This window comes from Sus scrofa, chromosome 4 (genome assembly GCF_054392235.1).
Source record: "Sus scrofa isolate SSC_HxYL_T2T_F1_AM1 chromosome 4, Sscrofa_HxYL_maternal_Yorkshire_Landrace_v2.0, whole genome shotgun sequence".
Taxonomy (NCBI): Eukaryota; Metazoa; Chordata; class Mammalia; order Artiodactyla; family Suidae; genus Sus; species Sus scrofa.
In genome coordinates this window covers 76,911,346-76,923,846 of record NC_139386.1, presented here as the reverse complement: position 1 = coordinate 76,923,846, position 12,501 = coordinate 76,911,346, and the positions used below count along the sequence as shown (strand labels likewise).

General features: G+C 44.2%; 1 protein-coding gene across 9 annotated transcripts in view; it reads left to right on the top strand.

The window, feature by feature from the left end:
* The window catches only part of CHD7 (chromodomain helicase DNA binding protein 7), a 187,629-nt gene extending 176,581 nt beyond the window's left edge, over nucleotides 1-11,048 (top strand). For all 9 annotated transcript variants that reach the window (XM_021089338.2, XM_021089337.2, XM_021089336.2 and 6 more), the window contains 4 exons: nucleotides 2,509-2,730; nucleotides 3,779-3,919; nucleotides 4,254-4,358; nucleotides 5,587-11,048. In XM_021089338.2, the coding sequence (XP_020944997.1) occupies nucleotides 2,509-2,730; nucleotides 3,779-3,919; nucleotides 4,254-4,358; nucleotides 5,587-6,507 (1,389 nt within the window). In that variant the 3' untranslated portion in view covers nucleotides 6,508-11,048. The remainder of the gene's footprint in view (nucleotides 1-2,508; nucleotides 2,731-3,778; nucleotides 3,920-4,253; nucleotides 4,359-5,586) is intronic.
* The last annotated feature ends 1,453 nt before the right edge of the window (nucleotides 11,049-12,501 follow it).

Here is a 12,501-nt window from a genome sequence, read left to right as displayed (position 1 = left end):
AGGAGTTCCCATCGTGGCTCGGTGGTTAACGAATCCGACTAGGAACCATGAGGTTGCGGGTTCGATCTCTGGCCTCTCTCAGTGGGTTGAGGATCCGGCATTGCCGTGAGCTGTGGTGTAGGTCGCAAATGGGGCTCGGATCTGGCATTGCTGTGGCTCTAGCGTAGGCTGGCAGCAACAGCTCTGATTTGACCCCTAGCCTGGCAATCTCCATATGCCGTGGGTAGGGCCATAGAAAAAAAGACACACACACACACACACACAGACACACACACAAAAGAAGCCTCCAAATGGTTAAAAGATAATCTTCAAAACTCATTTCCAATGTACCAGTCATTATAGTGGTCATTTTTGTTGATCATATGGCTCCTTTTAGAATCTTGTAAAAAAATACACCTCATGATGGATCAGCTGTGACTGGTTGTTCCATAAGTTAAAATACCATTTCTATGTCTGTCATCCCCAAAGTGGTATTGCCAGCAATTAGCCTTCCTGCTGGGAACCACCCCTAATGCCGAAAATCCTTTCTCCATACACGTCAGCAAATCAAGGATTTTCTGCAGCTCATGAGGCTTCATTCCCTGTCATTTTTCATTGTGAATCTTATGATTGTCTGTGGACCCTGTGTCAGGAATTTACAGTCAGTAAGCGCAAGTACTATTTCCTATTGTAATTAGACACCCCATGCTCAACTTAAGCCAATTTTATTCCTACGTGTATCTTAAGCCGTTCCTGAGAATTTATTGTTTTATTTCCTAAATTCGTATTTAGCAACCTGGCTCAAAACTCATAGGGGATGTTAGAGAATGTATTTTTATTTTTTAATTTTTAAAAATTTTAATTATTTTTTTACTCTTAACTGTTGGAATTTGGGGATTCCTCATTTGGCATTACAGAGGGTTATGTGTTCATAAAATACAAGAAGAATGCTAATTGATCTGTAAATGGGCTGAGTAGTGGAGAGGTATATAGGTCAGCAGGGTGACTTTTACGCAACAGGACAGAGCCTGAAATCTTGCAGTACTCAAATTGGAGACCACGATGCCACCATGAAAAGCAAGGGTGCAGTCTCCTGCATCTGGCGGCATTGTGGGAGCCGGCCCACCCTGTGCTGGGCACTGGGATGTGGGGAAGAAAGGCCTGACAGGCGCTCGCACCAGTGAACTCAGTGTTTCAGACGGGTGGCCAATAAATAGCGTGTCACTGTTGTGAGGCACGCCTGGGGTGCTTCGTGAGCCCAAAGGAAAAACGGGAATGTGGGGAGGAGGATGTGGGGAGGGACAGACGGGGAGCGTCCCTAGAGACAGTCATACCTCTTATACCTCTGTGAAAGGTTGAAAGTTTTGTGGGAGTGAGTCATTTGGAAAGAGGCAGCGGGGAGAGCATGTGCCAAGGGCCTGAGGCCAGAGAGAGCCCGTCGTGTCTGGTGAACTGCAAGTTACTGGCCAGGAAATGTGGTGAGGAGGCAGCTTCAGGAGAGGTGAGCTTGGTGACAAGGTAGGATGCATGTCACAGAGGGCCTGGACTGCCCTGCTAAAGGACTTGGCTTTTATCCTGAAGGTGATGGGGATTCAAAGACGGGTGGGCTAGAATCAGGGAGGCCATTTAGGAGTGAAAAAGGTGCAACCTGAACCAAAGTGGGAGCAGTAGGAATGGGCAGATGGGCCACCTTAAAGACGTCTGCAGGTCGAAATAACAGTTTGAACAGTGGCTGGATGATGGTGGAGTCATGACCTCGGTTAGACTTGATCTTTCCAAGGCTGCCACACACACCTAACGGGAAATACTGTACTACCAATGGAATTGTACTGATCATGGAGTGACGAAAAGCTCCGTATAAACCGGCTTTTGGAACGTCCCTCTAATTATAATTTCTTTAGCAATGCTCCCCAGGATCCCCAAAAGAAACCGAGAGGCTACCTTTCATGCATATCAAGCCCAGACTCCACTCTGTGTGTTTCTTCCTAGTGCCTTACTTAAGCTCTCAAATACGAAGCAATTGATGGGCAGTGAATTTGCCACCTTGTTACTAATTCTACAACATGATGCATGGTATCAGGTCCATCTTCTAGTTTAAGAGCTGTTCCAAAACTGATATTATTTCCGGTAGTTTCTTCCCCTTTCAGATTGGAGATCCATGATGCTAGGTCAGCATATTCTTGGGATAGGATGTTATCAGGATTTCTCTCTCTCTCTCTCTCTTTTTTTTTTTTTGTCTTTTTTGCCATTTCTTGGGCTGCTCCCTCGGCATATGAATGTTCCCAGGCTAGGGGTCGAATCAGAGCTGTAGCCGCCAGCCTACCCCAGAGCCACAGCAATGCGGGATCCGAACTGCATCTGCAACCTACACCACAGCTCTCGGCAACGCCAGATCCTTAACCCACTGAGCAAGGCCAGAGATCGAACCCGCAACCTCATGATTCCAAGTTGGATTCGCTAACCACTGAGCCACGATGGGAACTCCAAGAATTTCTCTCTTCACGTGATGATTCTGTCAACTTTCCGCAGGAGGATGCTGAGGTGACCAAAGCTTTTGAAGAAGATATAGAGACCCCGCCTACAAGAAACATTCCTTCTCCTGGACAGCTGGACCCAGACACGCGGATCCCTGTTATAAATCTTGAAGATGGGACTAGGCTGGTGGGGGAAGATGCTCCTAAAAATAAGGATCTAGTTGAATGGCTGAAGCTGCATCCCACTTACACTGTTGATATGCCAAGTTATGTACCAGTGAGTATTAAAGAGTTGAGACTTGGGGGGACTCTTTCTAGGTTAGTCCATTTCCTTCTGTACGATGAAGGAATCTCGGGTCCCTCCCTCTGCCTTTTCTTTGACTGTCTCGTTACCACAGATGTTTCCTGGTTTTTGTGGTTGTACCTTCTGCATTAGAGAAATCAGCTTCAGATCTGTCCGATGTGAAAGGCAGCCTGATAGTTATTTGAAGACACCTAGTATGCATTTCCTTGCTTTTCCCTTCTCCTACCAAATAGACGTAACTCCATTTCTTCACATGGCATCATTTCCAGGGGGTCTTGGTATTGGGAAAACACTCCCGAACATGCTGTAATTGGTCCCCGGACCAGGTCTGCCCAGCATAGAATATTATGAAGCTGTTATTGCCAAGATTTGAGCAGCAGCCCAAGTTTTTTTTTTATTGGTTTCTTTGTTAAGCAGCTAACACTTTTGCTGTGTTTTAGACGGTAGCACGATCTTCAGACGATTTGTCGCTTAAACTGTTTGCTAGCTAGCAGTGCAGATTTTTTACATCCTATACTTATGTGGTTGAATTTTAAAAAACTTAAATGGAGGGGTTTACATGTTATTTTGTTGAGTTTCTGCCACTTGGAATTTGCCTTCCTGCAAAGGCTTTTATCTCTTGGGTTGGGTCTCGTCATGTATAGTCTCATGTCAGAGATGTGAGATCATCTGTGTATCCATTCAAGTCACTGAGTAGAGATTAGCAAAGGTTCTGGAGAAAGTTTCCTTTTTAAAAACCGTGACTTAGTTAAACATTTGAAGAAAAGACTTTAAGCAGGATTATTGAGAGACAAAAGGAAAAGCACACCCTCAGCCTCCATGTTTGTTTCTTAAGTATGCATTTCCTTGCTTGGAAAAAAACCATAGTTTGTCCTTTCAAACAAAAGTATGGTTTCTAATAATGATTCTTGAAACTTCCATAATAATTGAAAATGGCTGGACCACTCTGTTCGTCATTTATATAGGAAAGACTAAGTACTACCTACAATTTTACTAAATATGTTTTGTTTTTGTTTTGCAGAAGAATGCAGATGTGCTGTTTTCCTCATTTCAGAAACCGAAACAAAAACGACACAGATGTCGAAACCCTAATAAATTGGATATAAACACTTTGACGGGAGAAGAAAGGGTGCCTGTGGTCAATAAACGAAATGGGAAGAAGGTAAACATTGGGAGAGAATTGAGGTCTATGAGATTTCTTCTCCCAGAAAGAAGGATTTTAGGAGTTCCCTGGTAGCTCAGTGGGTTAAGGATTTGGCATTGTCACTGCTGTGGCTTGGATTTGATCCCTGGCCTGGGAACTTCCACGTGCCCTGGGTGCGGCCAAAAAAAAAAAAGAAGAAAAAGAAAGGATTTTCTTCTGACATCTTTTATAAGGGAAATGAATCATGTTTCTTCCAGAATATACGTGTATGATATGTGTGTATATATACAGATGGGGAGAGGGAGGGAGAAGTTGTCTGTTTCTTAACCATTTTCCAAACGCCTCTCCCCAGATGGGTGGAGCTATGGCGCCTCCGATGAAGGATCTACCCCGGTGGCTGGAAGAAAACCCCGAGTTTGCGGTTGCCCCAGATTGGACTGATATAGTCAAGCAGTCTGTAAGTACAGACTCTGCCTTTTTGTCCAGAAAGGAGAACCACTGTTTTCCTGATTTTTTCTTTACTTTCTGTTGACCATAAATTATTCATTTATAACTTATTCTTGACTTAAAAGAATTACCATAATACATCATTTTCATACCTCATTAATATATCATCTTTCCTTGTATCAATATGTCATTAATCCAAAGTGGATTGATTGGACAGCTCTGATTTAAAAGGGCCTAGAGAAATATGCATACTCTAGGGAGGAGGGGTCCAGGTAAGCCTGGTTCACAGCACATCTGTAGAATGGGATTTATGGTGATCGAGATCCTTAAGATTAACTGTGACTTCTGATAATTAAAATAAATAAAAAATACAACAGTTCTGCCTAAAACTTATTTCAGCGCTTTTAAAAATTAATCAGTTAATAATAAAGTCTTGATTATTTTTTTTTTTTTATCATTTAAATTATACAGTAAAAGTGCTTATTTTTCTTTTGGTGTATGGGCCTGTCTTTACAGTAGTTTCTGCATTCAGACAGTTCCGTCACCCCTAAGTCCCCTTGTTTTATTCTCTCTCCCCACCCCTAGCCCAGGGCAACTGCTTGCTGATGCGTTCTGCAGCCCTAGAGTTTTATCTTTTTGAGGCATAAATTATGTAACCTTTCTGACCCGGCTTCCTTCACTCATCATACTGAGAGTCATCCAAGTGGTTGCCGGGGTCAGAAGTTTCACTGCGGCTCAGCCTTGCAGTGCGTGGAGGTACCCTGGCTGCATTTATCCATCATTTACGGAAGAACACCTGAGCTGTTTCCAGATTTTGATATTTATGAGTAGAACTGCTTTAAACCTTCGTGTACAGGTTTTAGTGTAAACACGAGTTTTTGTTTCTCCAGGGTAGCTACTACAATATAATTGTAATTAATTTGTCCATATTTTTCAACTTCCTTCTGCTGTTTTGTGAGTTAGCTGTAGTTGCAGATAACTTGACGTTTGTCTCACCCATAGCCTTGAACTTTTTTCCTGGCAATTTAGCATACTTCGGTGAGCTACTATATAGTGCTGAAAAATAGAATTTTTGCTCTCATAAGTTTAATCCTTGAGCTTTTAGACCAGAAATACTTGCTCATGTGTTTGCATTCGGAATGAAAATTCAGTGTTCAGGTCCCAGCAGAGGCTCACTTGGAGAGGAGGCCTTCCTGAACAACTCTGACAGCCCCTGTGTGCCTCTCCCTTCCCTTCAGGGTTTTGTTCCTGAGTCAATGTTTGACCGGCTTCTCACTGGACCCGTGGTGAGGGGAGAGGGAGCCAGCAGGAGAGGACGGAGGCCCAAGAGCGAAATCGCCAGGGCAGCCGCCGCTGCCGCGGCCGTGGCTTCCACGTCGGGGATCAACCCTCTGCTGGTGAACAGCCTGTTCGCTGGAATGGACCTGACGAGCCTGCAGAACCTCCAGAATCTCCAGTCTCTCCAGCTGGCGGGTCTCATGGGCTTCCCGCCGGGCCTGGCCACCGCGGCCGCCGCCGCCGGAGGTGACACCAAGAACCCGGCGGCCGTGCTGCCCCTGATGCTGCCCGGCGTGGCCGGCCTACCCAGTGTCTTCGGCCTGGGCGGGCTTCTCAACACCCCGCTGTCGGCCGCCGCCGGCACCTCAGCCCCCGCGGCCGGCCCGGGAGAGGCGGACGACGGCACTTCGAAGGCGGACGAGAAGGGCGCCGAGCACGAGGACGAGAACAAGGACTCCGAGAAAAGCACAGACGCCGCCCCGGCTCCCGACTCTGCCAATGGCTCCGTGGGTGCTGCTCCGGGCCCGGCCGGCCTGCCCTCCAGCCCGCTCGCCTTCAACCCCTTCCTCCTGTCCACCATGGCCCCGGGCCTCTTCTACCCATCCATGTTTCTACCTCCAGGACTGGGGGGATTGACACTGCCCGGCTTCCCCGCACTGGCAGGACTTCAGAATGCCGTGGGCTCCGGCGAAGAAAAGGCTCCCGACAAGGCCGAGGGGGGTGCCTTCCAGGAAGAAGAGAACGCGGAAGGCAGCGATGCGGAGGAGAGCCTGGACAAGACCGCCGAGTCCTCGGTCCTGGAAGACGAAATGGCACAGGGGGAGGAGCTAGACTCACTCGACGGGGGGGACGAAATAGAAAACAATGAAAATGACGAATAACCAGTACCAGTTCCAGTTAAAGTGTTTAAAACTTTTGACAAGTGGTAGTCCTACTGTTTACACTCACAGTTAATGTTCATACCTAGTTTTATAAGCTGTTCTGTAACATAGTGTAGCAAAAAAAGAAAAAAAGAAAAAAAAAGTCCAAGTCATGTTATACAGGTGTGTCAAAAGGTATCTTGGTCATTAAGTATTGTGCAGTGCATTATTTATTATCCCTAGGAGAGATGAAATTTGAGAGGTGAACATGTCTTTTTAAGGAAACTTCCATAATGCTCTGCTTTTTCACCCCCCCCTTCTTTTCTTTTCTTTTTCTTTTGGTACCATTGGTATTATAATAAAGAGCAATTTGTAACAGAGTGGCACTAATGGAAGGAAGTGCTGCTCAAAGGAAGTATGAAGTTATATATTTAATTTTTTAATTTTAATTTTTTTTTTTTTTTTTTTTTGCTGTGAAGGTCAAGATGAAATTTACCGTACATATCATACTTGCTCGTTTGTTTCCCTTTTTTTGACTGTACGGGGGTTCCCACACTCGCACATACACACACATCCATACACTCTGACAATCTCCACGTTAGTGTGAACGTCTCTGTCCTGAGGCGCAGCAATAATAAGGCAGCTGTTGAATGTGAAGGGTCCCTTTGGAAATTAACCTACTGGGAGGGTTCTTGCCAGACAGAACTACAGTTCCATTGTCTCGTGGTCTTGTAATGCACTGGTATAAACAAAATAAATAGATGAATAAATAAAGAGTGAGAGAAGAGAGAATCAGGTACCTTTTTTAAATTAAAGGACTTTGTTACTTTAGCCACAAAGCTAAAACAGCATTACCTCAGCTCTAAACTAGCCTTGAAGTTTACAGACATGACTTTGTAAATGTATTGTTTTTCTTTGTTGTGATGTCCTTTTATTTTTTTTTCTTTGAAAACTGCTATCATGTAAGATAAAATGTAAATTGCTGCCAACTGTAGTAATGATGCTTTTAATAAAAGTGACCCATGATATGCAGAGATGTAATTATAGAATGTAGTATAGAAGGGGAACTGGTGTTCACTCTATTTTTTGTATTCGCAATAGATGCAAATACAGCATTCTGGCCTTCGTACAGTTTCTTGCTATATCCTCCTATACCAGATTAGCTGTTGGTAATATGCTAAACTGACTTGTCTTCAGACTGGACCGGAAGAAAACCCTTAATTTGCCTTTACCTAACACTGCTCCAGAGAGCTCAACCGAACCATGAGCGGAAACCTCCTATTTCTCCCCCCAAAGGGCATGTGAGACCAAGACTACTTGAAAACATGTGCAGTGCCTGATAATGTGGTACACCGAGCAACAAAAGGGCACATAGAAAAATGAGGCTTTAATAGGCACACTATCTAGGTCATTTATCCTTGGTTAATGGGGAGAAAGACACAATGCCGTGGTGTCAGATAGGGACACAAAGGCACTCCGGTGTCCTGCGGACCCGGGCTCCGCGCCAGGACCATGGAGACCCGCGGGGACTACAAACGGACCTGCTTAAGCGAGCATGTGCGAACGCGCGTGGACCACGCACACGCACGCACGCCGGCTCTCGCGCGCCCGCGTAGGCCTGGGGGCTCCGGATTTGTGCACCTCTTATGACCTTTGATATTTGAGGTAAACTAGAATTTGAGATCCTCTATTTTCTCCTTGTTCTGTCACCTGACCAAACACAAAGCCCTCTTTCCTTGCCGTGAAAAAGGAGAGGAAGAGAGGGTGGAGCCGGTCTGCGTGCCGGCTCTCTCCCCACACCCTCCCCCCGACACGCAAGCCATCCCCCCCTGTAGATGTCACCAGGCAGCCTGCCGAATCCCTCTTAGACAATGAGGTTTGGTGATTTCAAATCCCAAGATGAAGGTATACCCATGATGATTCCAGAAAGGGAGCTACTGAAACCTCCACCTTACAGACCTGTGGTAGCTTCACCTGTCGTTTTGACTCGGAAGTTAGCACGAGGGTAGTTCGCAGGGGAGAAAAGTGCCTTTAAGAAGAATAGTTTCTGGAATGGAATCTTCAAACGTGGAAGAAAAGATTAGATCTGCGCAAAGTAGAGAGAACGTAAAAAATTTAACTGAAAGATTTTGTAAGCCTTAAAATAGGACTTTAAGGAGGGAGAATATGTTTCATAAAATGAGTCTTACAGGGTCTTCTGAAATTCTTTATAGCATCAGAAGTTTTCCTATGACCTTCTGTAAATAGAGCATGCGATGTGACTTTGTGCCGGTTAAAGGAAGATGCTGAGAGCAGTGGCGATCTTCAGAGCAGAGGCATCAATTGCTTGCGGCCAGAAGGAACGCTGAGATGATAGGTAGGTCAGCATCATCTGGGATTTATCTGTTAAGGTGGCCTTAAAGGCATTCAAATGTCCATGTTGGAAAATGCATTTTTTTTTCTTCTAATGGAATGAATGCTTGTTATGAGATCTCGAATTTACCTCCTTAAGAAATATTTTAAATTCAGCCTGATACCCCCTGACCAATGCCCTTGCAAGCTCAGTATAAATTTAGCACTAAGGTGCCGAGTGCTTTCCCTGGTGGTGCTGCCTCACTGTCACTTCTCTGAGAGGGAAGAGCTCTTCATCCTCCAGGAAACTGAGACCTGGAGACTTTAAGTAACTGGCCAACACTAAGTACATGAGCTGGCTTGGGACCCAAGCAGACTGACAGAGCCTGATTACAGTTTCCTGAAATCCTGCACAGAGGTCTCAGAGAGAAAATGAGTCTTTAGTGGTGATTTGAAGTGCTTAGGGCTTTTATATTTGTCCATTTCCCTCCCTCACTCCTCCATGAGGGATCTTCAGTTTCAGTGGATATGGAGGCAGTCCATATGAAGTAGGGCCTGGAAGAGTGAGCTTTGACCAGGGAAACTTGAGTCCCAGTTATCTCATTTAAATTTGGTTTTGTCCTGCCTCATGAATATTTCAATTTTATAAAGAAGTCAAGTCTTTAAAAAAAGTTAGCTTGCTTAAGTCTCAGAGCTAGTAGATTGCAAACCTGGTATTTCAACTCAGACTGAGCCAACTCCAAAGCCCAGGCACTTAACCCCTGCGCTGGGTTAATTAACATTCATCAACAAATGTATTGGATGCTCTGTGCTAGGTACTATTTTAGTGGATTGAGGATTTCTGTGAGGGGCGATGAAGTGGTCAGGGAAGAGCTCTCTGGAGGCGACAACTCTGCTTATGCCTGAGTGGTGAGAAGCAGTGGCCAGACAAAGCTGGTCGGAGAATGTTCCCAGCAAATGCAAGCGCCCCTGCCAAGGTCCTGAATTGACAGTGATTTCAGAAGTAGGGGCAGGGAGGCTGTCTGCCTAGATTTGGGAGGTGGGGACCAAGCTGGTCCGGGTAGAGAATTTGGATTTCCTTTCAAAGTGCCATAGAAAGTCCTTGGAAGGTTTTGTGCAGGAGAACAATATCATATTCATGATTTACAAAAAGAATAATCACTGTGGCTACTATGTGAAGAAATGCCTTGTAAAGAGGAGTCAGGAATTCCGTTTGAGCTGCTAGAGCAGCCTTCGATCAAGGCAGTAGCTAGCGATGGAAATGGAAAGCAGTAAATTGACTTGGATGTTTTAAACAAATGGAGCCTGCAATTTAAATGAGATGAATAATTTGAATTAACTTTTCAGGATTACTCTTACTGAAATATACCCAAAGGTAAAACCAACAGATGAAGAATGTACCCTATGCTTTTTTTTCATTCCATGATTAGTGTTAATAGAAAAGATACCAGGAACTGACATCTTTCCTTCTGTGTCCTGTTACAAAGTTATCCTTTCAGTTCAATGAAAATTATTTGTTAGTTATTTTGGGGAAGAGTTTTTAGAACTTCTAAAATTCTAACAGATAGTGTGTGTGTTGTCGAAGTGATGTGTGGTGCAGTGAGCATTGGCTGTCTCCAGAGCCAACAATAAATTTAAATTAAGAAGCAAAACAATGTAAATGACTTCTACTAACAGGCACTTAAAAGTTAGAATATGTCGTACTCATTTAACTTGGCTCTCTAATGAGCAATTTTATATATTTTCTTAGCACAGGTAAGATTTACCATGGTTTTATAGATGTTTTAAGGTAAACTGTATTTCGTAAAATAGGTGAATAAATTACCATCTGGAATATTTAATCTAAGACTTCTTCAGTGAAAAAAAGTGTTGAATTTTTTGTTGGGCAAGTCGCTCAGTTTGGAGATTTTTCTTGTAGGTGTTAGGATGGTGATTTTCAAAGCATTTTGGAGAACATGGGTCATTTCTGTGTTTAAGGCTTCTGCCCAACTTTCCCAATATTTCCATTCTTGCATCTCTAAACCCAAACTAAAAAACTCCTTATGTGTATGTCTCGGCAATGTAGTCGCACCCTCCTTGTGGGTCTATTGGTCTGTAGATCTTATTCTGGATCTACCAATGTAGAGTTGAATTTTAATCTGCCGTTCCTTAATAAATGTTTGCCATATAATTTAAATGAAATCGAAAGATAGGGTAATGACAATTAAAATTTCAAATATTCTTTCATCTGACATCTTCATCTCCAGAAACGATTGACTCTTGTTTGTTTAGCTCCTAAGCCGGTTGAAATTTTCATCAACTGAACAGAGATGGCAGAATCTGTCTCCAAAGGCAGCCAGACATGTTATTTAAGGGTGGTGGTGTCTCCCAGTGGGTTTCCTCCTGTGAACCTTTCTCACTCACCAGGTCTTTACTGGGCTCTGAAATAAATCTGTCATGGTGAATTTGAGTTACAGCTGAAGGACAGCATAATAGATTGCTAAGGTATAATAAAGAGAAACACTAAGTCAAAATATTGTTTAGCACTCACTTAATACTCTACATTAGGTGAAGTCCTCCATTGTCCCTCGCCCGCCTCTGTATTTTGATCTGAAAGCTCGATTTCCAAATTACAAATGAGAGACATCCGATTCTCTTCTGTGACTAAAGCCAGGTACTACAGTAGCTTTACAGCCTTTGCAACCCAGACCGTCTCCTGTCAGCGGCAGTTAAGGAGACTTCAGCTCGGATGTTGCCTGGATGGCCTAAACGGGCTGTAAATTTAGTAGTTTGAGGAGGACACATCACGTTTTAGAACCGAAGGTGCTTCCTGTTCAACACGTTTCACCACGTTTCCTTGGGTGTCAGGAAGCTCTCAACTTTTTAGAATTCAGCATTTTTGTTTGTTAATAGGATCCTTGTGAGTTGATCCACACACACGCCTCTAAGTTCTTGCCACCACCCCTTTACCTGGTAAAGCAGGATCATTTGCCCAAGTCCAAAGCTAAGACCGGTGTGGTGGCCAGAACTAGCATTTAGACTTCTCAGAGTAAGCCCTGTCCAGAGGTCGGCTGTCTGTCTTAAGTATAAACCTGTCACTCACATTCATTCAGGTCTATGATGTTACCAAAACCAAAACAAAACAAAACAAAAAACCCAACCTAAAATAGAACAAGCTACACTACTCTCTTTTAATAACAACTGGTGGTGTGATCTGATAAATAAGCCAGAATTTCCAGAATCTCCTGCTGTAAGACAAAAATAATACCCCAGGACAGGATGACTGAAAGGTGGTTCAAGGTTTGTGTTTTAAAATGTATGCAGTTGTGAGCTCGCTTTCCATCCATGCCTGATTTATGATATAACCTATGCAACTGATGGTCTAAATATCTTTGCACGTTCTTGAAGCTTATTCTCTAGAATTTCTGGATAATGAGTCTTGTATCTGAATGGTGCTAAGAGGCAGCCCTGGCTAAGTCTGGAACTTGAAGTTCCTGCAGGGATGGGACAATGGCCCCAGCAGCTCCGTATGGCCCCATCAGTCTCCACCCACAGGGCTCTTCTGGGCTGGGCGGCTGTGGCTCTCAGAACGGATTTGCATATCTGTAGCCTCAGAGCTGTTTCCTCACTAGACTGCGGGCCCTCTGAGGCCGAGGCTGAGGCCATTGCAGGATCCTTTCCATCTGATTGTATGAGAGTCCCCGT